The sequence below is a fragment of the Crocodylus siamensis genome, chromosome 1 (assembly GCF_052110815.1).
Source record: "Crocodylus siamensis isolate JL-2025a chromosome 1, ASM5211081v1, whole genome shotgun sequence".
Lineage (NCBI taxonomy): Eukaryota > Metazoa > Chordata > Crocodylia > Crocodylidae > Crocodylus > Crocodylus siamensis.
In genome coordinates, this window is record NC_143395.1 from 68,734,592 (window position 1) to 68,758,464 (window position 23,873).

Consider the following 23,873-nt stretch of genomic DNA (forward strand, 5'->3'; position numbering starts at 1 on the left):
GTGTGCTCAGAGCCTGCCAGCCAAATCAGACCGCTCTCAAGACTTAGGCAGAATGTAGGCTCTGCTCTGCCTCATGTGTAGGTTGTTTGGGAAGCTAGGCAGGAGTTACATGCCCAGCTTCTCTGATCAGGGCATGTTTTTGCATGTGCAGGAACCTAAGATTCAGCATCGTAAGGAATGTTGCCACGCTCCAGAGCTGGGCTGAATGGAGCTTTCCTCATTTACATTTTAGACTTAGTGACCTAGAATGCACATAAATCCTGCTTTACAGAGAGGGCATTTAGGTACTTAAAAGATCAGCCATCATTAGGTCCATAGTTAGCTTCATGGAATTTTGTGACATCATAGATTTCATAGATTTATATTCAGGGTATCCCTTGTGTTCTGCATTTGTTGAGAAAATCTGTTTGTTTTTGACTGTGGGAGGAATAGCATTAGCTCTCGCTTTGGAAACTAATTTCAATGGGCACCGAGCACCCTTACCTCCCATTATGGTCAATGAATGTGTCTAGCGAGTGCCCTGCCTATGCATATTTCAGGATGGACTGTTTATAGTGAAGCAAACAAAACAATTAGCTTCAGAAATTCTTCAGTTGTTGTTTGTACTTGGGACATAAAAGCAGAATGGATCCCACAAACTCCCTGTGACTTTGACACAAGCTAAACAATTTTGTTTAAAAAGTCCTTTGAGTGTTTACTTTCCATAAGTCTTATAGCACATTTACTGGCATGAATGTGCATTAGGCAAATCTGAAGTGTGCATTCCATGCTATGAAGAGAAAAACAATTAGTGAGTTTTTGTCCTGGAAACTTGGCTGAAGAACTATGCTTAGCCTGCTTACATCATCAGTATCTTTTATACATTAACCCCAAGGCCAGCTTTCTATTTGTTTAGCAGTATTCAAATTCAAGAAGATTTGAACTAGAGTAAGATTTTGAAATACGCCCAAAGGTATTGCTGTTATACGGTGTTTAATGTTTTTACTTTTTACTTCTATTTTCCCATTGTATTTTATAGTGTGTTAGAGAATGCTCTCAGGGTAACTTGGTACTAGTTTTATTGAAACAAAGCTAGTAGTTGCATCATTCTGTTATGTTTCTTTCTTAATGTGTATTGCATTATTTTACTAGAGACAAATTTGAGGGTCAAATCCTGTGCTCCATTAAGCACTCTTCCCCCTTGTGCAACCAGTTTGACTTAATTCATGGTCTGATTTGACCCATCAATCAATAGGCACGTGGATTGATCATTTCCTGTCAGATAAATCAAGAATATAGATGCTTTCCAACAACCTTTTAGTTCTCTGCCTCCCCAGATTCCCAAGCCCATGCCAAATATTAAATGTAAGTGGTACAGTTCAAAAATGTCAATAAATTAACAGCCTTGAATGACTGGTATTGGATGCAGCCAACTCAGTGATGCACGTTATAGGGACCTGGTGAAGGCTACTTGAAGCCTGAAAGCTTGTCTTTTGTGTTTCCCAACAGCATAAGAAGGTCCAGTACAAAAATACTCTCTCACCTCACAAACCCGGTTCCATAATTAGCTTAAAGTTCCTAACTACTATGTAAGATTCTTACAGTGATGTGTTTGTGTGGTCTTCCCCATTTCTTAATTCTTCAAATATATTAAAAACATTGAAAGAATGTTTAATGCAAGGGTGGGGGGAGCCTTTATATCCCAGTAGCTGCCAAACAGTCTTCCCTTCAGTCCTCCTGCAGGAGAGGTTCAGTTTTGCTTTGTGTTTCCAGTGATGCCTCACTATCAGGTGTTCGCAGATTTCTGGAGCCCTGCAAAAGAAAAAGAAAGAGGGGTTTTTTTTTGTCAGAGGAAAAACAATAAAAGCTAGAACATTTTGTTAATTTGACTGGATTTTGTAAATAAAAAATCTTTTGAAGAATTTCAGCACTGTTCTGTATTCCAAGAGCATAGTGGTATTATTAAGTGTTTTTTAATTGCTTGCAGTTCACTTTAAGGGAAAAATACAGTCCTCTCAAAAACAAAATACACAAACAAACAAACAAAACAACCCCACCCATCACCTCAGACTTTATTACTTGCAACATTCGTGAGCATAGATTAAGCAAAGATTACAAAATGATTAAAATGATTTTCATGCTAATGTTACAGCTCTACAATGCTGTTGGACATCCAGATGAAAATACATGGAATCATGTTTCAATGTGCATTCTGAATGGAGGTGGGATACGGTCACCCATTGATGAACAGATCAATAATGGTATATTTTAAAGGTTTATTTAATGCCTCTTTTCACACTTGCAGTTCCCCTTGTCTTTTAAATATAGCAGTACTAGTCATTGTTCTAGCCACAGTGGGACAGGTTTCCCATACTCCCAAGCATAGGTAGAGGGAGAAAATATTATTTGGGGGGCTGTGCACATGCTCCCCCCCACACATCAGATAAGTCTCATAGGGAAAGGGAGGGGGAGCAGGTAGAGGCCCCCACAGTGTGGGAGGGAGAGTGGCTGGGGAGAATGGGGCCCAGGTGTGGGTTGTGGGATGCCCAGAGACTGGGTGGCTCATTCAGGGACACAGATCAGGGGAGTACGTGCCTTGCTTCCCCCCCCTCCCCCCGCATGCTTCTGGATGAGCTGCCTAGGCTCCGAATGTCTCCCCCACCCCCCCAACCCCTTCCCTTTCAGAGTAGACTGAAACTTTCCTGGCTGCCATGGTGGGCAGTAACCCACATGCCAGGGCTGTGATCCTGACTGCTTATCTGAATGTGCACACCTCTCCCCACACCCCCACCTCCGCTGCACTAGCCTGGAGCCCATATCCTGTGGCTCTGTGGCCCTACCCTCTACCCTGCATTTGGTGTGGGGGTTAGCCCTGGCTTTCTGACACCTATGCTCCCAAGATGATGACAGTAGCTCTGATTGTGCAGACACTTACACAAATGCTTAACTTCTGCTTATGGCAGGAGTTTCTCTTGGTCGTACAGAACCAAAAGCCAAGCTAAAGATGAAATACAAAGATGTGTTTGCAAGATTCACCCAAATAATAGTCTCAGAGAGCTGCTTTTGGAGCCAATTTCTGGGTGTGCTTTACAGGAGGTGTAACAGCAAAGGAGCAGAGGCAAGGCTGTCTGGGGAGCCAGTGCTGTCTCTTGTGTAAATTAAAAACACCTGGGAGACTGCTTTGATTATGACAGCCTGGCCAGCTTTGCTTATATTTTGCTGCCTGGCAGTCTTGGAACTACAGGAGCTTTTTCTTCCAACCCCTACTATGTTCTATATTCTGTAAGCCAGTAGGAGAAGCAACATAGGCCAACATTAGCAACACTGCCTTGTGATTTTGTGAAGGCTGTGTAAATAGGAGATAACATTTGGGCAGGCTCCATAAACAGAGAACGCTGAGAAGCCTCCAATTTAAGTTTCCTGTTAAAAGTCCCTCAGCATCTCCATCTTGACCCAAACCACTCACATATTTCATCACTGAAATACACTATGGGCATGTCTATACATCATGCTAGGGTGATGTAGGAAAGCACTACATTGCCATACAGTGCACTATGATGATATAGTGATCACACGTGCCTACACGTGACTGGCAGTTAAATCACTATAGTGGCATACTCCCCCAGTATAGCAAACTGCTAGGGCAACATAGTGGCAAAATCTAACCATGCATGGCACAGTACAGTGGTTACTACACGGTGCTTTAGTACTTCCAAAAGTAGTGAGTCAGTGGGGCACTGCATGTAGCATGTGCCCTGTGCTCGCTCCTGTACTTGGTGCAGCATGTGAGGCCATTACCTCCCGCATGCCACATACAGTGCAAGCTCCAGTGCAGGGCCAGTGTGTGCAGGCTAGACTCCACACCATGGGCTCTGCACGTAGCATAGGATCTGCAGACTCGCCTAGTAACCACATCCAGCTCACCAGGCCAGATGAGTTTAAACACAACAGGGGTATGTATATATGGCAAATTAGGATTGTATCACTACATGAAATTGGGTCAGGTAAAGACTTAAAAGAGCTTATGGCCAAACTATGTCCTTGGCATGAGGCTGGTGCAGCTGCACTCATGCTGGTGCCCATGTGAGTACTAGTCTTGCCTGGTCCTCAGTCTGTTCAGCACAGGTGGATAAGGTGTTCTTCCCTTCTCGTGTTAAATGGTTACATGATGTGGCTGTGGCTGCGGCTGCTGTGTTTTGTCACATAATAAGGGACTGTGGAAAGCATGGAGCTCTAATAACTTTCAGATCTCAGCCTCGGCATCCTCTGACCTGCTGGCTTGGAGGAGTGAGGACTAAGCTATGCATATGACCAGAGTGCATGAACTACTGGAAAGCTCCTAAGCCTTTGTTCTCCACACCTTCTCTGCAAGCAAGCAACATAAATGAAACACTGACTGACCTTCACAAGTACCAGTTGCTTTTCTAGTGACTTTTTCTATTCTTATTGTAAACTTTCAGCTTGTTGACCATGAGCATACCCCAGCCTACCTAGGAGATGCATTAAACTGTTCCCTTACCTATAAACATCATATCTGGAAGGCCAGCAGTAAAGTCTCAGCACAGGTAGCTGCTTTGAGATGTTTAGCCAGGATGACACGAGGTGCTAACTTCAAAGTGCTCAGGACCACTGCACTTGTAATGATATATGACCCAGCAGAATATTTTGCTTCTGTATGGTCCAGAAGTTGTCACACTAAAAAGCTCAGTGCTATACTTAATGTGCAGAGACTCAAAAGGTTGCACAATTTATACTTGCACAGATATACTCCCCATATCACTTGGTCTAATGCCCAAGAGTACAAGATTTCACAGACATCATCAGGGCTGGAAGGGACCTCGGGAGATCATCGAGTCCAGCCCCCTGCCCAAAGGGCAGGAAGTCAGCTGGGGTCATAGGTTCCCAGCAAGATAAGCATCCAATTTACTCTTGAAGGTGTTCAATGTAGGCGCTTGAACCACCTCCAATGGCAGACTGTTCCAGACCTTGGGGGCTCAGACAGTAAAGAAATTCTTCCTTATGTCCAGCCTAAAAGGGTCTTGTAGGAGTTTGTGACCGTTCGACCTAGTCATCGCTTGGGGCGCTCTGGTGATCAAACATTCCCCCAGATCCTGGTGGTCACCCCTGATAAACTTATAGGTGGCCATCAGATCACCCCTGAGCCTATGCTTTTCTAGGCTAAAGAGTCCCATGTCTCTCAGCCTGCCATCATAAGATCTGTTTTTCTGACCTCTGACCATGCGTGTGGCTCTTCTCTGGACTCTCTCAAGCTTCTCCACATCCTTTTTGAATTGTGGAGCCCAAAACTGGATGCAGTACTCCAGCTGCGGCCTCACCAAGGCCGAGTACAAGGGGAGAATGACATCCCATGATTTGCTGAAGAAGCATCTATGGATGCAAGCCAGCGTTTTGGTCGCTTTAGCCACAGCATCGCATTGCAGGCTCATGTTCATCTTGTGGTCAATGATGACCCCCAAGTCTCTTTCTTCTGTAGTGCTATCCAACGTAGCACTGCCGAGCCTATAAGGATGCTGCAGATTTTTCCTCCCAAGGTGGAGAACCTTGCATTTTTCGGTGTTAAACACCATCAGGTTCTCGTCCACCCATTTGCTGAGCTTGTCCAGGTCAGCCTGGATCACCCGCCTATTTAATGAGCCATTCGCAGTTTCACTGTACCGGCTGTGTGTACTTAGACATGCATGGCTTAATCTTTGAGACAAGCATATGCTACTGGCAGGATCAACCAGGTGCTGCGCTCCTCGGGTGAGGGAGAGCGGGGTGAGGGGTAGCCTCACGGGCGGGCGCCCGCTGGCCCCCATGGCCAGCGACTTTCCCGCCCGCAGCCCCCTGCTCCTCGGCGGCCCCGCAGGACCCCTTCCCTGGGGCCGGGGAAGGTGCGGAGACCACGGCGCAGCAGCACGGGGAAGGATGGTGGGGAGGGAAGATGACAGAGCCTAACATCATTACTAGCAATAGAGGTAAGAGATGATGAAATCACCTGCTCCATCATCTATTAACTGAAGACCCAAACTGATGGAGGCTTAAGAGGCACAAAGTCGTAAACTATTTGTACATGAAGCCCACAAGCTCTTGGAAGAGTTGGGGATGCTGAAACAAACCCATGGGTAACAACAGATTGGGCCAACCACTGGGAAGTCAGACCTATTCCTACAGCATTTTATACCAACATCAAATGAGTCCCCTACTGGGCACAACCTTGACAGAGAAGTGCGGGTCAAGCTGAATAGACTGATCTAGATATGGATGCTTCAAAACAACACTTTACAAGATGAACAGCTTGGACAGTCCCCTGTGTGAATGTGGTGCCCAAAACACAACACAGCAGCACTTAATTGAAAGTTGCAATATCTACAAGTGCAGATAGGGTAGATGGAACAGTCCTAGTAATGACCCCAGACAGTGACTCATACATCTGAAAGTTGATATCTGTTGCCACACCAAAGAAAAAGAGCTTGTTGAGCATGAAACATCTTTACAAGTTGCTAGAAAAAAAAATCCCAAGGCTACAAGTTAATTTTAGACAAAATAATGCAGAAACTGAGCAGAAGACTGCAGTGGCTTTGAAAATATCCAAGCACAGGAAAAGACTGTAAAGAGAATTGCATCAAGAAATCACATTTCCTGCTCTATGCACTGTGAACCAGTAGCTGTATAAGTGGTGGAAAGGACTATAGAATATAAAATCTTGGAATAGAAGTCACGATATTGGATTACACCCCAAGTCCATTTGACATACTGTCCTCTCTGACACAAGGCGCTTCAAGGGAAGACATAATCAGCCCTCAGCATGGAGAAGTAGGATAATGGCCGTGGTCTTAATCTGCCCCTTGCAGTGCTTCTAATGATGCACGTGCTGATCCATGGTCAAATAGCACAGTACTCAGGGATCTGAAGCCATTTTTATAAGATATCTGAGTGTGAGAAGAGTATCTATTGATGCATGTTAAATCTTATCCCACTCAGGCACTATTACTATGGAGGATCTATTGGCTGTGTTGCCATTTGGAATGACTTTTGATCTGCTCGTGTTAAAAGGGTCCACACTGAAGGAAGCATTTGAGCACAGTGTGCACAGATATGGAAGAGGAACCGGTGAGCTGCTGCAGGTTGGGGGTGAGTTACCTTCTGTATGTTCTCACTCTCTACATGTTGCCATGTTACTATTTGGACATCTAACACACTGCCCCAGCCAGCAACCAGAGCAGTTTGAAAATGCATGCTCCTTCATGCTGACCCTGTGCAGTTTGTGTGGGTTCAATTAATTTAGGCATGCACGGGAGCAAAGCTGCGCCTGAATCTTCACCACACATGGCGGTATGACTATTTCAAGTTGCAATCAATCAGGGCATGGGCTCTAAGTAAGGTAGGGGGTGTTCTGTCTACAAGACTGATAACTGAAGGATGAGTTTGCAGGGAGGCCAAGGGCTATTCTACCTTGCTTTTAGTCCTTCATTAGGTTTCGTTGTCTGGTTGTGAGTTATAATGCATTAAGAATTAATTGCAACTAGTGCTGTGCCATTGTTCCTTAAACTGCTGTACAGCAGACTATATGGAAGCATTGAATAAAAGGCCACCTGGCTAAGCTCTTTTTCTTTTTTGTTACATACACGACAGGACTTAAGCCCCTGAAACCCATGCAATGGTCAAAGCCCCTGCTCAACTGTTTCCCAACCCTGGAGGTCCCCGAAGTCCATAGGCTTTCCTGTGTTTTTTGTCAGTTGAGTTCCCCAGACACCTAAAATTCTGCTTCTGGCTATGTCAAGATGTGCCTCAGTTTTGACAGAACAGAGCAGCTCAGTGTGTAGCTGATGCCTAAGCCCCACTGGGATCTACAAATATGTCACTTGAAGGTCTCAGTAGGACAGGCTTCCTTCAAGCAGGCTAAATGTATCAGGCTCCTCCTACACTGCTCCCTTTTTGCCCAACCATTTAGTGGTTAGAGTGCTCACCCAAGATGCAGGGGACCTGGGATTAAGTCCTTCCTGTGTGTTTTCAGACACACTTATGCCAATTCTCCAAGCAGGAAACATGTCAAAAGTCTCTTCTCCATTGAAACTGCTTCACTTGGCATGAATGACAACTATTCATTGAGCCAGAAAGAAAAAGGCAGTTATCACAAGGCAGCAGGTAGTAGGGCTGTGTGAAACAGCACCGTGCTGATTCAACTTCCGTTTTGACATAACAGTGTTTTGTTTCAAGTTTTGAAACCATCGTTCTGTTTCGTTGAAACAGTTTTGCTGTTTTGATGCCGCTTTGATGTTTTGCCCATAGGTTATTATGGTGAGAGGTAAAACGCAGCAGGCAGATCGGGGGCTCGCCTGTACCCCTGGGAGGGCTGCAGAGGCTGTACCAGAGGCCTCCCAGGGGTGCAAGCCCCCAATCTGTCTGCCAGATGAGAAGCCAGGTGCTGCTACCTGGCACCAGCTCCAAGAAGATTGGTGCTACTGCCAGCTCTAGGTGGCAACATCCAGCTCCTCTCATCTGGCAAGCAGTTCGGGAGCACGCACTGCTGGGAGGACTCCAGCACAGCCCCTACAGCCTTCCTGGAGGTGCCAGCGGGTCCCCAATTTGCCTGCTGGCTGACAGGAGCCAGGTGCTGCTGTCTGGGGCAAGCAGGGCTGGGACAGATCAGCTTGTATGGGGCCCCCGCTACTGGCACTGAAGCCAGTAAGCCTGGCTTCAAAACTCAAAACCTTTAGAAACTTTTGAAATGTTTTTGAGTTCCCTTGTTTCGTTTTGAAGCTGTTTTGAAGGGCTTTTATTTTGATTTTGCTGTATAGAGCTAGAGACAGCTTCAAAACACTGGCCAAAATTTTGCATCGAGTAGGACGCTTCCTAGGAAGGGGGGCTTTGTTTCATTTTCTGCTTCAATGACTGTTCTATCCAGTGAGTACAGGAAACCAGCTTTCCCCCTTTCTCTGCACAGTCACAGGGTAGGGGAAAAGCAGGTATAGCATATGGCAAAGTGAAAAAGCTTCATCAAGAGATAGAGCCCTCTCCTCCCTGCACCCTTTATTCATAGTTGGTAGCCTGGTGGTTGCTTCAGGTTGCTTTCCCAGACAGGATAAAGGTATAGGTTTGTCAGCTACAGACTAAGTTTATTGAAGAGAGATTTTTTTTTTTAAATCCTGACTGAGCTATTGGAAAAAGAGGGAAGGGCAGTAGGAGCTCTCCTCCAGCTGCCTCTGGAAAGAAAAGGCTGAGGTGTCTAACTTCAGAAGAAGGTTCAAGGGCCATGAATTGAGACCGAGGGAACACCTCCCTGCAGCGCACCGTAGCATCTAATTACTGCTTCTTTCTTGATCTCTGGACAGTTGTCTTTTTGTTAGCGTTTCCTGTTGTTGAGCTCCATATTGCTGCTTGCTGCAGCCATTGTACTGAGCACAGAGCTGTCAGCATGCAGGTGTCCAACTGCTCACAGATTGTAGAGAAGTTCTAGGATTCCAGAGGCTGCTGCTTTGTGCCTCATAAAGATTTAGTGCCTCCTCTTTCCCCTATTTTTTCTATACAGGTTTCCCTTAATTTATGCAGGTTCAATTTATGCAAGTTTGCTCTTATGTGATGACCCTTTTGTACCCGAAATTCATTATATGCGAAGTAAATTTGCATATATGTGATCAGCATAGGCCTGGAGAATACTCACCCCAGCCCTGGCTGCAGCAGCTACGGGAGTTGACAGCACCAGCTGCCTGCAGCCACTGGGCTGCACCATGCCCCGAGCCCCTCGGGGCTCTGCCTGTCCCCACTCACCCCAGCCCTGGCTCTGGCAGCTTGTGGAGCCACTGCAGCCAGGGCTGGGGTGGACAGTCAGAGCAGCGGGAAGAGTCTGGAGCTGCTGTCGGTGTAAGCCTGCAGTGGCTACTGGCCCCAGCCTGCTCTCGTCTGGCTGCAGGCTCTTGCTTGCAGCTGCTGGGCTCCGACGCACTGGAGGGGAGTGGGTTAAGGTGCCCTGGGGCCTTTGGGTCATGGCGCAACCCAGCAGCTGCAGCAGGGGCAGGCAGCTGCCTGCAGCTGGACAAGAGCAGGCTGGGGCCAGCAGCCGCTGCAGACTTGGGCCAGCCCCGGCCTGCTGTCAACTAAATCAGAGGTGCATTGGCTTTCATTAGACCAAGCTCCCTTCATCAGATTCTGTAAAAGGACCTAGACTACTCTGTGCATCAAAGAGAGAGGGAGGAGGCAGGCAAAAGGGTCAGAAAGAAATAGTGAGAAGGGCAAGGTGTCTTATATTCAATATTATAATTCTATTGGGTCATTTATGATTTGTTTGTGGAGCAGCCACAAAGAGAATAGGGAGCAGGGTAGACAAAGAGATGCAAGTTCCACTGCCTCGTGTACTTTCTTGAGTAAAATAAAAAGGCTGGTGTGTGCACAAAAGGACAGAGCAGAAAAGTATTTACAACAGGAGTTAGAATCCTATGGCCAACAGATAAGATCTGGACTACTGAACAATTTTAGGATGTTGGCAACAATTTGGTAATGATGGAAACTAACTGATGGGCTTGTGACTCAGCAGCAGTGAAGAAGCAGTGCTGGCAGCATCCTGTCTTCAGACCAAGATGCGGTAATTCAGCCAGCCACCGCAAAAGGTTGCCAACACTTGATTTCAAGTAATACAGGTCTAATTCTTAACAGAAAGAAGTTAATGGTGTGTCATTTTAAACCATCTCTAAACATTTTATATGGACTCAAAATACCTGATAGAGTCTGTATATTTAAAACACACATATCTCCTTAGGCATCCACGTGGTCTATGATATCTCCAGAACACCAGGAAACAGAGTTGTTAGCATTGAAGTTCTTTGCACTGCCTGTAGAGTACCCACCTACGTACCACTCGAAATGGACAAAACATATACAGTGATTCTTCCTTCGTTTCTGTATCAGGGAGGAGATGGTTACAATATGCTGAAAGAGAAATCACTGAACCATAGTCATGGTAAGTACAGGAGGCTCCATGATAGCAGTGTAGTAGACATTAATAAAAATCACCGAAATATTAATATTAGAAGCTTTTTAAGACCCTCTTCCATCTCAAAAGTAATGAATGTAACTTGTTTCCAGTCTCTGAATGCTCACAGTTAATGGTCTTGCTTTAAGCCCAGCATCACAGAGAAATCAGGGAAGTACAATTGGACGGGACTTCCAAAGGTCATTTAGGTCAACCCCCTGCCTGGGGCAGGATCATCCCTACCCAAACCATCCTATACAAATCCATAAGCTAACCTCTTAGTAAAACTACTGTTAACCCTGACACAACCCAAGACATAACGTCCTACCATCTCTCAAAAGTTGGGTCCAATACCCAGACACACACAGGGCATCTGTGATTGCCACTGGAGTCTGCCCCTCTTACTATGAGGTTTTGTGGCCATGTGAAACAGCGTACACCAGTATAGAGCAAGGACCACTTTGTCAGGGAAGAGGGTGCCATCATTTCAAGGAATGGATGAGAAGCATGGTCGAGGGGCACATACATGTTCTGGGCATTAGTAATGAATCAAAAAGAAGTGACAGTTTTCATTTACACTTCAAACTTTCTACCATCTAAAAGAAGAGTCTTGATAACCAAGTATATGCAGCCAAGGTGTTGAAACGTTCATCAGGCAGCAGAAATTCTTGTGGCTTAGCAGATGAAAGATACAGCGTCAGTATAATGGTGGGAATTTATTAGAGGCCACTAAATCAGGAAGAAGAGGTAAATGAGGCACTCCAAGTAGGTGACAAATCTATCCAAAAGCTGTGGGATGGTACTGATAGGAGACTTCAGTCTTCTGGACATCTGCTAAAGAACAATGCAACCAAACACAAAATGTCAAGCCAGTTCCCATCTTGTGTAGAAGAGAACTTCCTGCTCCAGAAAGTGGAAGGTGCAACTAGGGGATCATCTGTCTTGGATCTTGTGCTGACTAACAAGGAAGAAGTGGAGGATGTGAAGGTGATGGGTAACTTGGGACGAAGCTATCACAATATGATAGAATTCTAGATCCTGAGCAGGGAGAGCATGAGGTCAGCAAAATTAGGACACTAGATTTAAAAAATGTGGATTTAATTTGACTCAGTTAGTCATGGTGTCATAGAAGGATAGATTGAATGATAATGGCACCTAGGAGGGCTCGGTGCTTCTAAATGCATTAGAAGCCCAACAAGAGACTGTCCACAAAATGGGAACACAAGGATGGCAAGAGACCAATGTGGCTGCACAAAAAGCTTCTGAAATGCCTCAAAGGCAAAAGAAAAGCATACAAGCAATGAGGAAATGGGCAGGTCACCAAGGACGCATACTAGGAAAAAGCAAGAACCTGCAGGGACAAAATCAGGAAGGCAGAGCTAAAGAATGACGTGCACCTGGTAAAGGAGGTTAAGGACAAGGGGTTTTATATGTTGACCAGAAAAGAAATACTAGGGAAACCAGTGGCAACATGTAGGGGGCTGTTTGTGCACCCCCTGAGTGTGCTGGTGCATTCCGTGTCAGGCCGCACTCCCCGTTTAGGTGGCAGGCAGTGGGGCAGGCAGGAGTACTGGTGCCCCTGCGAGCACTGGCCAGGGAGCGGGGCTGCCAGCAAAAGCGGCCACACTGCTTCCAGAAGCGGCTGCAGGACTTCCGGAAGCGGTGTGGCTGCTTTTTGGTGAGTGAGATTGGCTGCCAGGGACCGCTCCCCACACCACCCCCCAGGCAGCACAATCAATCACTGACTGGTGTCAGATGGGGCACATGCCCCCCCGTGACTTGGAAGTCACCAGCTGCCCATGAAGGAAGCTGTGGGTCCACTCTTAACAAGCCATGGGAAACTCCTAACAGAAGACATAAAGAAGGCAGGTGCACTCAATAGCTATTTTGCTTCAGGCTTCACAAAAAATATTAAGCTGTAGCTATACACCTAAAACAGATTATCTGGATAAGGAAGGGGGCAAAACAGAGATGAGGTAACAAAAGACACTGTCAGAGTTTTTGTTGGGTCTGAATGAATTCAAGTCAGTAGGGTCAGATGAGCTTTATCCCATGGCACTGAGGAAAGTGGCAGAGGACATATCAGAGCCCTTGGCAATGATCTTCATGAAGTTGTGGGAGATGGGCCAGGTACCAGAAGACTGGAAAAGGGCCAGTGTAGTTCCCCTCTAAAAAAAGGTGAGGAGGAGCCGCCAGGGAACTGCAGACCAGTTAGCCTCACCTCAACACCTGAGAAGTTACTAGAGCATATCCTAAGGAAGGCCATTTGCAAGCACCTAGAGGAGGAAAGGCTTATCACAAGCAGCCAGCATGGATTTATGAAAGAACAAATCTTGTCAAACAAACTTGATCTCCTTCTTTGACAATGTAACTAGTTATGTGGATTAAGGGTATACTGTGGATATAGCATATTTGGACTTAAGCAAGGCTTTTGACAAGGTCTTGCACAACTTCCTCATAAACAAATTTGAGAAATGTGAGCTGGATAAAACTACTACAAGATGGATAAATAGCTGGCTCAATAGCCACAAGCAAAGGGTATTTATTAAGAGGACCATAGCAGAATAGCAGATTTCAAGTGGAGTCCCACAGGGGTCAGTCCTGGGCCTAATGCTATTCAATGCATTTATTAATGATTTGGATACTGACACAGAAAGCTTCTTGATCAAATTTGCAAATAACATGAAACTGAGAAGGACTGTGAACACACTGGAGGAATGCCAGTGTAATTCAGAAGGATTTTGACATATTAGAAAAGCTGGGGTAGAGCTAACATGATGAAGTTCAATATGGACAAATGTAAGGTGCTACACCTCAGGAGAAATAAATCAAGAACTTAAATATAAAATGGGTGACACCTAATTAGGTAGCAGCACTATGGAAAAGGACTTGGGAGTCTTGACAGATTACAGACTCAATGAATCTGCAGTTTTGGGCTGCATCAATAGAAGCATTAGGTGCAAGGCATTGGAGGTGAGCGTGCCTCTACCCAGCACTGGTTAGGGCCCTCTTATCTGGAGCATGGTGTGCAGTTCTGGGCTCCACATTTTAAAAAGGATGTGGAGAAGGTGGAGACGACTTAGGAGGTAGGCAAAAATAATTAAAGGGCTTGAAAAGCAAGTCATATAAGGAGATGCTGAAGGAGCTAGGTGTGCTCAGCATGTAGAAAAGGTGCTCAAGGTGGGGTATGATGGTAGTCTTCAAATACTTGAAAGTTGCCTTGAAGAGGGACACCACCTTTTCTCTCTTGCTGCAGAGGAGGATGCTTTTATATAGCAGCAAAGTAAGTTTAGATTAGCTATCCAGAAAAAACTCTTTGCTGCTACAATAGTGAGGCAATGGAATAGCTCAGGGAAGTTATGGACTCTCCATCACTGGAGGTGTTCAAGAAAAGATTGGATAGCTTTTGATCAGGGATGATATAGGCATAACTATGCATATATTATACGATGGCATTTCCCATGCAACCAGCAAAGCCCAGAAGCCCTCCCCCAGCCTTCTGCAACATGCATTTGAGAGTTTTTAAGCTGCCCTCAAAGGCATCAGGTATTGGGTACAGCCAAGGCTAGGGAGTTTGACTGTGGTGCACCAATGCTTCTGCTTGGACCAGAGTCCCTGGCTAGAGGGTCTTGTCCATCCACTCAGTATCAGACCAATCACCATATTTGGAATTAGGAAGGAATTTTACCCCATGGTCAAATTGGTATGAACTGCAGAAGGCTCTGCCTGCCTCTGTATGGACGGTGGGGGTTTTGCCTCCCTCTGTAGTGGGGGCACAGCCCTCTTCCTGGAATCTTGTGAGCATATATTGACATTTGATAGAAGCGGGGCATTGGCTGCCATGGGTCCCCTGCTTTACCACTGGCCAGTTAAGATGTCACGTCTGTTATATCTGGATGGACAGTATCATTGCATAGATTTTAGATCAGCCTTCCCAACCCCTGGGCCACATAGGGTCAGCTGCCAATCTGCAGGAGGGCTGGCTGCCAGACCAGAAATGACTATGGACTGGCATACTGTAGCCTGGCAGCCAACCCATTTCATACTGTACTCAGTACAGGATTCAGTATTAAAAAAAAAAGTTGGCTGCCTGCCTGCAGTATGCTAGTCACTGCTAGTCTGCGGTTACTTCTGGGAACCTCAGCTTAAATCATGGATTATAGAGGATGGTTTGGATAGGGCTTATGTTGCCTCAAGCAGGGGGTTGGACTACATGACCTTTGGAGGCCCCTTTCAGCCCCGCCGCTCTATGTCTTTTCCCTTCTCAAATGAGATATTGATGAGCCTTTTTCAGAGTAAGCCAACCCACCAGTCCTTTATCTACCATTGGGTAAATGTTTTGCATAATTGTCATGCAGCTGCTGTTGTGCTTCAACACTTGTGTGGACAAGCCTGCAACAATACACATGAATTCAGTCATCCTACTTTAGCCCTGGATGAAGCAGGGTTAAAGCTGTGAGAGTTTTGCTCACTTGCATCGCTGCAGGCTCCTGCAGATGCCATTGCATAACAGGTGCTGCGCAGTTTGGTGCAGCAGGTCCCTCTCCCCTTTTGAACCGCTCCATGTGTCCATTAGTCCATGTCCATCAGCTAAACCAAGGAAACTGATGGAATGTTTTCATCCAGTGAAAGGCAAGTTGCCAGCAACAGACACAGACAACATGAAAAGACTGACTACTCCTCTCCATGGAGGGCATGTGAGTAGCTTTCCCCCTTCCTCCCCCCCCCGAAAATCTCTCCAATTCATAGAATTGTGCCTTCTCCTGAACAGAAAGAACACACTTTCTGCTTTTTTTTTTCCCAAGTGGAACACACATTTAAAAGTAGCAGCATCTCAAAGATTAATAGCAGCTGTAGCACTAGCTTTGTAACAACATACAGTTGCATACAATAACAACTTGCACACAATTTTCTTTCCTCTAGGTGATTTCGACATTGATGTAGTCTCACGTTACCTTGATAGAATGGGAAAAGTCTTTCCAGCAGTTGACGGTCGAGTGAAATTTTCCGCTGGAAATTTCATCCAAGGAAGTCTTACTCTGGTTTCAGTTTTGCTCATTGTAACATTCCTATGCTTCAGTTAATTCTCCTAGCAATGTTTTTGGGTTTCTCTCCTCATCTCTTGCACTTTTTTGTAAACATTTGACCTCCGCAGGCAGGTAGCAGCATTCAGAGTGCAATATAAAGTTAGGATTGGAAGGGACCTCAGGAGATCTAGTCCAACCCCCTGCTCAAAGCAGAACCATCCCCAACTAGATCATCCTAGCCATGACTTTGCCTGGGTTTTAAAAACCTCCAACCCAAAACCTCTTTAGGTAACCTGTTCCAGTGCTTCGCTACCTGCCTAGTGAAAAAGTTTTTCCTGCTATCTAACCCAAATTTCCCTTGCTGCAACTTGAGACCATTGCTCCTTGTTCTGTCATCTGACACCACTGAGAACAGTCTACTATTGGGGTCACTCATCCCCAAACCAGGTGAAAGCTAGGAAGATGAACAGGCAGAACAAGGGGAGGGGCTTGGCCAGTATGTTCTTAAATTCAGAGCAGCAGGTGCAAGCACACTTCTCCACACTCCCAAACTCAAGCTCGTGCTTCAAAGAGGGGCACAGTATTGAAACAAAGCGTGTTCTACAGATTAATCTGCCTGGTGGTAGAAGCAGTAACAAGTACGCTCCTGATCACTTGGGGATTCTTCAGTTCCTCTCAAATTCCTCTCATCCAGTAAAGTTGAGAAAGAATCCATTGTCAATAGCCCAAGCAAGTTTAGTGGACATGTCTACACATGCAGTTCATGGAAAACAAATTCTGGAGCTTATTGCTCCTGGGTGTACCATTTGAGTGTGCATCTGGGACTGCATAATGTGCTGTGGGGGGGCTGGCTGGGGCATGGGGGGCTAGCCAGCAGACAGCCTTTGCCCTCACTAAAGCACCCTTGTGCCCCAGCCAGCTAGGGCAACATCTGTATGTTCTCTGCTACGGAATAAAAAGCTCAGCAGCAGGATAGTTATCCTGCTGCAGAGTTAATTAGTTTATTCCAGCCTAATAGGGGTGCATGTGCAGATGCATAACATTTACTATAGAGATAATTAGTCTACTTTGCAGTAAATGTCTTGTGTAGATGCACCCAGTGATACATTACTACCTCCCTTTGTTCTTCACTCAGGGTTGAGACCTTCACTGTAACAATTGTACTCAGCTTTCAAACATACTTATCATGGACTAAGCCAAATGCCATTAAGACACCAGTGCAGAAAATTAATTTTTATCATTCCTATTTGAGGTGACAGGCACACTTGTATTCTTACCACCATCACACCAAGAAAGAACCTAATAAAAAGCTGGACTTGATCACTTGCTGTTTAATACATCTAGTTTCAACATTTATGGTGAGCAGGTAATTTAAGTACATGTAATGAGAATGCAGTTCTCACTTTGTTCCTGTAAAACACCAATTAAAAATCTAACTCTCAAAAACAAGTGTGCTGTGTGACTACTAAACTAAATATGCATGTTCAGGACCTAATTTTGTTATGGATCATTCATATGAGAGGACTACCAGCAGCACAGGACACCTGAATATCACCTGAAAACAAGAGCAACACAAAGATGAATGTCAGTGTTGGTACCTTTTGAGGTCTCAAGCATACACCAAGCTTAATAGGTAATGGATTCACATCTGAGTGCAGTTTGGTTTAAAAAGTCCTAAAGCCTGGACTTTTCATCACGATTATAAGTGGGCTCTCTCTCAAATATGAGCCACGGTATTCCTCTAAGGAAGATCATCCATCACTCACATTTGGTGGTTTTGTGTTTTTACATACATTGGCAGAAAGCGAGTTAGCTGGCACAAAACAAGCATTTGTATTGAACAAACACATTTTAGTAAAGAGACTGCCAAAAGGTCACAGACTGCTTATAAATGCAAACAAATTTAACCCGTTTGGAAATGGCAGCAATATAATGCAATTTTAGCAAAAGAAAACAACATAAATGTAATTCAGATTTGGAACTTGGGCTTTATTAAAATGTTTCCATATGCTATGCATTGTTGTAGATAATAAGCAAATTGCAGACAAGCTAAACTTCATTAAAGTCCTTGAAAGCAGGAACTCCAGGCATCAGTGTAAGAGCCCAGCCACTCAACATGGTACTCACAGGAGCTCTTTAATGAAAGATGCGACACCAAAGTATTATAGTGGCAAATTATTACTGCAGGGGTGGGGAGGGAATGATTTCTGTGCACTTACAAAATAGACACTGCTCAACAAAAATTAACTGGAAAGTCCTGAGCTCTATGGAACTATATCAGATGATCAGCTCTGCTGCAAGGTACATACTTTATTTAAAAGTATAAGAAAGTTACAGACAACATGTTTACCTTAATACATATTTAAAACAAGTTATTTATTTGTTTGTCCCATATTCTGCTCCTCCAAGGGAAGGGGCCAGGGGAAAGAGACTGACTGTCTTTTGCCAAGTCTGGCTAGAAACCTAGAAATAGCTTTTTGAGTCAGACCCACTATCTGCCATAATCTGATCATTTCCAGTAAAGATTTAAATTTAAAACTGTAAGAATTTTTATGTACTCAAGTGTTGTTGTAAATGAAAATTTTAATTTGGCATGGATATTAAAAAGCCACAGCCAAGGAGTGCCAGCAAGATGTAGCTTATATTTATGTAACTATGTAAAGTAAGACAGTGCTGCAGATTTCATAAGATCACGCACACAGGGACTGGAGCCACTTGAAAAGCACATTTAAGATTTGAGGGAAGAAGAGAGGACCTTCAAGTGACAGACATATTAAACACATAGGGAAAATTGCTTAAGCACATTCTATTGAGAAATAATTAAAGGTTCCTACCCCACTTTTCTAATCCTATATGCTTTTTTCCATCACAAGCAGGTTAAAAAAAAACAACCTCTCTCAAACATTAAAATCTCAAATAAAGAGCAACAAAACTTTCACTACCATTTTTTTTCCCCCACTACCAAATTCTTTTCAAAGTGCTTCATGCATCAATGTCACCTGCAACTATTAGCAAAAATGCTTTTCTTCTCGGAAAGAGTTGTTCATACCAACAGAAAGCCTGAAGGCCAAAAAGCTAATAAGTTTCCAAGATATTTTGTATGCAACACTGATCCAGTAACTTCACTTTTAAAGAGATTTCATAGACATCAGGGCTGGAAGGGACCTCAGGAGATCATCAAGTCCAGCCCCCTGCCCAAAGGAGAGGAAGAAAAACACTGGACAGGGAACTTCCCCCCGAAAGCAATACCATTTCATATATAGAAGCCACCTTTTCTACACAGCTTCTTATTCCAAACATTTTTTCAAAATATTCTGATGAATTTTCTTCTTGGCGATCTACATTTAGGTTTTGTCCTACACAGGTCTTTATTTCAGTACCTGAAACTATCCCCATTCTCCATTGGGGAGGAAAGAGTATTATTATTATTTTGCCTACAATTTGGAGGGGAAGAAGTTTAAAATAACAGGACAAACATTTTAATTTCAAATTAGTATTAAATCTGAATTCATCTTTATTGGGTAAAGAGATCTTCAAAAGTTAAAATTTACGTTATTTACAAGCAAATATACAATGCAAGATTAAAATATCACATAACCATTAAATTAGCGCACCAGAAACATTTTCATTAGGTGATTAGGTGGATTATTCTGCCTCTACATCCAAGGTGATACCGAGGTAGCTTCCTTCTGAACCTAGTATAAAAAGAGTAATTGAAAAAGAATTACACCATTTACTGAAATTTGAAAGTACATGTTCATTAGTCAGCCACCTGGAGCACAATGAACAAAAGATTTTAAACAAATTACTAGAAACCAAATACAAGTAATGGCCATGTCTGTAGCATCTTAAAATCAGCCAATTAGTATCAGGCAATTAGTCCTACACATATAGTTTGTGCTGTTTCCTATGCATATGCCAGCTTTTTTGAACACTGAACTTAAGTCTAGAATCCCTCCTTCCTGGAAGACATTCTCCATCTTTGCATGCTGTTCCTGTCCTTCCCATGCTGCCCTTCCCCAAATGCCTCCCTTGCCAAAGGACTCCAGGAGATTACATGAACACTGTTTGAGACTGACTTTATATAATGGGATTTTGCAAGTCTCTTAAACAGGCAGAACTTGCATAAACATGTTTCATTTAGTTCCAGGGCCTCTGACATACTGCATGCTGGGTAAGGACAAGTCTAATCAAATAAGAATCTTGAGATCTGCCATCTAGGATAATTTGCCAAATAGGGAACTAAATCCAAGTGGGATTATTTTCCACAAGCAATTACAAATCTGTATTTGTGTTAGCAGTCCAATAAAACTACAGCTTTCTAGCAACCCGCTGTATCTTTCAAGTGACATTTCAGCATGCAGAATTGTTCCAGTGATGCTGGCTCAAACAAAAAACTTTTCTGTAAGCCCAAGTGGTTGGCTGAGGCAGAAGTATGCTTGCCCCCAAGTTAAAAGACTAGTTGAGCCCCACATCATAATGGATGCATGATTATGCTTTCCAAAAAAGCAACATTCCAAAAATGGCTCAAGACAGGCCCTTTGGTGTGCTAAGCCTCTCTTTAAATAGCCATGGTAGGAGTTCCAGATTTCTTCCAGTACGCCTCACTCAGAATCTGAATGCATATTTAGTTTTAATGCTAGTCAGCAGCTGGAAAAAAAGGAAAACTTTCACTGAACTGAAAGCAGAAAGGCAAACCACCTGTGGATGAGCAGTCATAACATGTTACTTCTTTCCATGAGTCCTTTGGGATGTGTTCATGTGAACTGTGGCCACACTTACACATGCATTTTTTTGGGGCCAGGGAGGGACAAAAGATAGTTGACTGATAACTAGTGGTAACAGTTTCAATTTCACGCTTTTCTCATGAAAGGATTTGCTTCCAAAACCTGTTCAGAACAGGAGGGTGCAGGTACAAATATTTTTAGGAGGGAGACAAAACATTTCAGATGCAAAATCAGTGGGAAAAAGATTGGCTGTCAGAGGGAGATGATTGTAGGGTGGGGCGAAAAGGCACTTTCAAGTAATTCTCTGTTATTCTCTCTTGTTTCCCTGGATACTTTGGGACTCCCGAACTTGTGTCTTCTCCTTCACCCCATGCCATGCTGTCCCATCGGCAACCTTTCCACTCATACTGGTTTCTTTTGCAATGCCTCCCTCCCTCCTTAGTTATATTTACCAAAATACTTTCACAAAAAGGTACGTAGTCCTAGGAAGTGCTTGCCATCCAAAATGAGGGAATGACTGAACCGTGAGTGAAGGCTCATTTGTTCTTGCTCAGCCACTGGAGCCCCCCTGCCATCCCCACTGTCAATTATGTGGTCCACAGTCAGTCAGGTCAGGGGCTAGGGTGAAGGGCGGACTCAAAGCTTTTTTTAAACCCAGCTTTGACCAACATTTGGAAGCAGCAAAATTAGTCTTCTCTGGTTATACAGCACTTATGAAGAGGGCTGTAAAAAAGTGTCAAACCTTCAGTCACTGCTGATTTACAACCTCAATTTTTACTTAAAACTGCTCTGCCTTTTGAAGAACCAGCTTTCATGAACTGCCCACTTGGAGCACAGGGCAGGAAGCTCCTTCCTATGTTCGAGCTGACACAAGTCAGCTTATTTTCATTGAAATATCAAGACTTAAAAATTTTAAAAAACTTCTTACAGCTTCATTTGAAAGCCTTTATAAGAGATTAGTTAATATTGCCATCATTAACTGCTATGACCAAGAGTTCAGTGGATTAAAGCAGAAACTGGCATTACAGTAGTACACAGGCCATAAAGCTGCTTCCCCTTTTTCCCTACTTTGCTCTACTGATTTAAAATTAAGTGCACTAACAACTACTAAATGAAGGGGCAGTAGGTATGTATATGGCATTCATAATCAGATTCAAGGTCTTTAAATCTCCAGGATTTTTTTTTTTTTTTAAATCAACATGAATACGTTTTGCAATTGCTTCACAAGGTTTTACATGTCCATTATTATCTGTCATTAATGGTAAGGCAAGGCACATAGACCCCCTTCTTCCCGTGCTGGATGTACTGTACAGTTCCACTGCAGGAGACACTTCAGCTTTCAGCACATGGGGGCCTCCAAGCCTGAACAGCTGAGGCAATATTTGGTAAAAATTAGAGGTTAGGTTCCAAAAGCAACTTGCAGCATAGTAAACACACAGGTTCTCCAGTAGGATTAACTTTCCTGCCAAAATATGACATCGGAAATGTATTGGGATTTCTGATCTATCTGCTTGTACAATACAAACCAAAGAACTTTCCTGCAGCTCTTTCCATGGGTTTGCTATCACGTACCTTATTGATCTCTGGGAACAATTCCTGTATCCCGATATCCAACAGAACATAAGTCAGCTAAAAAAATAAAAAAAAAAATAAAGCAACTCTTAGAGTCAAGGTCAGTTCTTGTGACAACACTAAGACATTGAAACTGTTTTGATAGTCTGTATTAAACTGTGAATCTGTACCTTACCTGGGGGTAAATAAAATATATCTGAAAATCTTTATGAAAAACACTGAAGACAAACAGTTTTTAAGTACCTGTTTGTTAAGCACCGGCTGCTGCATTCCATCGAATAGAAGCCTGATACCTTCATACTTAGCCTCTTCTCCAATGCATTTGGATATCAAATCTAGGTCAGATATGAACATTTGTGCTGGTTATGAGAAGGCATTATAAATTAGTGATGTCATATGTGAAGTAATGCCTGAATAAAAATTCAATACAAGTCAGTATGCTTATAGATCTGCTGCAAAATAGAATTTAAGTGCCAACTCAGTCTGAGTTATTTCTTTTTATTAACTATACAAGAGTTAGGTACATTCTCTACTAATAAGTTGCATGAGATCTAGAGCTAGAACTTATTTCTATGACCTCTTGAGATGAAAAAAAAAAATCCTTTGTTATCCAACCCACTGCACAGGATTTTGTTTTTAAATCCCTTATTATTCCAAGGCTTAGAGAATAGAAAAGCAAACTCAAGTTTAATGCCCAGTACTTTGTTGATTAAAACCTGAACTGGTTTTTGTACTGATTTCAGGAGCTTCAGTGCATGCAGGGAAAGTGCAGCTCAGCTCTCTCTCTTTTTTCCTTTTCACTGAGGGTCCTTTTTTCACCCAATTTCAAACTGGGCTTTGTGAGCAAGGAACATGAAAGACTTAAGACAAGCAAATCACACCTCAGCTAGGTTAACACAGGATTTGTTTTGATCACCAGTGTCATCAGGGCTGCCCCTTCCTGTACAGAAGTGGGACATGATAGCCCTAAAACCATTGCTTGTCAAATGTTCAGCCTAGCTCTTCTTGTAGAAACTCCTTCAGCTTCCCTGTGCAGCTTGTTCCATTGTACTACTGCTCAGAGAATAAAGACGTTTATTTTTAATTAACCCTGAATCTGCTTTCCAGCAGGTTACATCCTTTGCCCAGGGAGAACAGCAGCCCCCCTCTTCAACACAGCAGTTTTCAAATATCTGAAACCTTGTATCATATTCATCCTTAATGTCTTTTTGCTGAACCAAGTCTATTTAAGTTCTCACCTTTTCCTCAGATGACTTGGACCCTCTCCAGTTCATAGATTTCATAGACATTAGGGGCTGGAAGGAACCTTAAGAGATCATTGTGCCCAGCTCCCCCCCCCGCCATAGGCAGGAAGTTAGCTGGGATCAACTGATACCAGCAAGAAATATATCCACCTGTTTTTTGAAAGAGAGTCCAGAGTAGGTGTTTGCACCACCTCTGGGGGAAGTTTGTTGTACACCCTGGACACACACACTGTAAAGAACTTTTTTCTTATATCCAGTCAAAAAAATTGGCTTCCTGGAGTTTATGGCTGTTAGACTTCCTTACCCCTTGTGGAGCTCTAGTGAACAGCTGTTCTCCCAGGTCCTGATGTACCCC

General features: G+C 43.8%; 2 protein-coding genes across 6 annotated transcripts in view; one reads left to right on the top strand and one right to left on the bottom strand.

The window, feature by feature from the left end:
- Nucleotides 1–17,873, top strand: part of NT5E (5'-nucleotidase ecto) — a 47,286-nt gene extending 29,413 nt beyond the window's left edge. For both annotated transcript variants that reach the window (XM_090036084.1, XM_090036078.1), the window contains 4 exons: nt 2,132–2,240; nt 6,964–7,113; nt 10,736–10,936; nt 15,872–17,873. In XM_090036084.1, coding sequence (XP_089892210.1) covers nt 2,132–2,240; nt 6,964–7,113; nt 10,736–10,936; nt 15,872–16,032 — 621 coding nt within the window. In that variant the 3' untranslated portion in view covers nt 16,033–17,873. The remainder of the gene's footprint in view (nt 1–2,131; nt 2,241–6,963; nt 7,114–10,735; nt 10,937–15,871) is intronic.
- A 70-nt stretch (nt 17,874–17,943) lies between these two features.
- The window catches only part of SNX14 (sorting nexin 14), a 76,564-nt gene continuing 70,634 nt past the window's right edge, over nt 17,944–23,873 (bottom strand). For all 4 annotated transcript variants that reach the window (XM_090035995.1, XM_090035986.1, XM_090035966.1 and 1 more), the window contains 3 exons: nt 22,518–22,609; nt 22,275–22,331; nt 17,944–19,670 (listed from right to left, as the gene is read on the bottom strand). In XM_090035995.1, the coding sequence (XP_089892121.1) occupies nt 19,632–19,670; nt 22,275–22,331; nt 22,518–22,609 (188 nt within the window). In that variant the 3' untranslated portion in view covers nt 17,944–19,631. The remainder of the gene's footprint in view (nt 19,671–22,274; nt 22,332–22,517; nt 22,610–23,873) is intronic.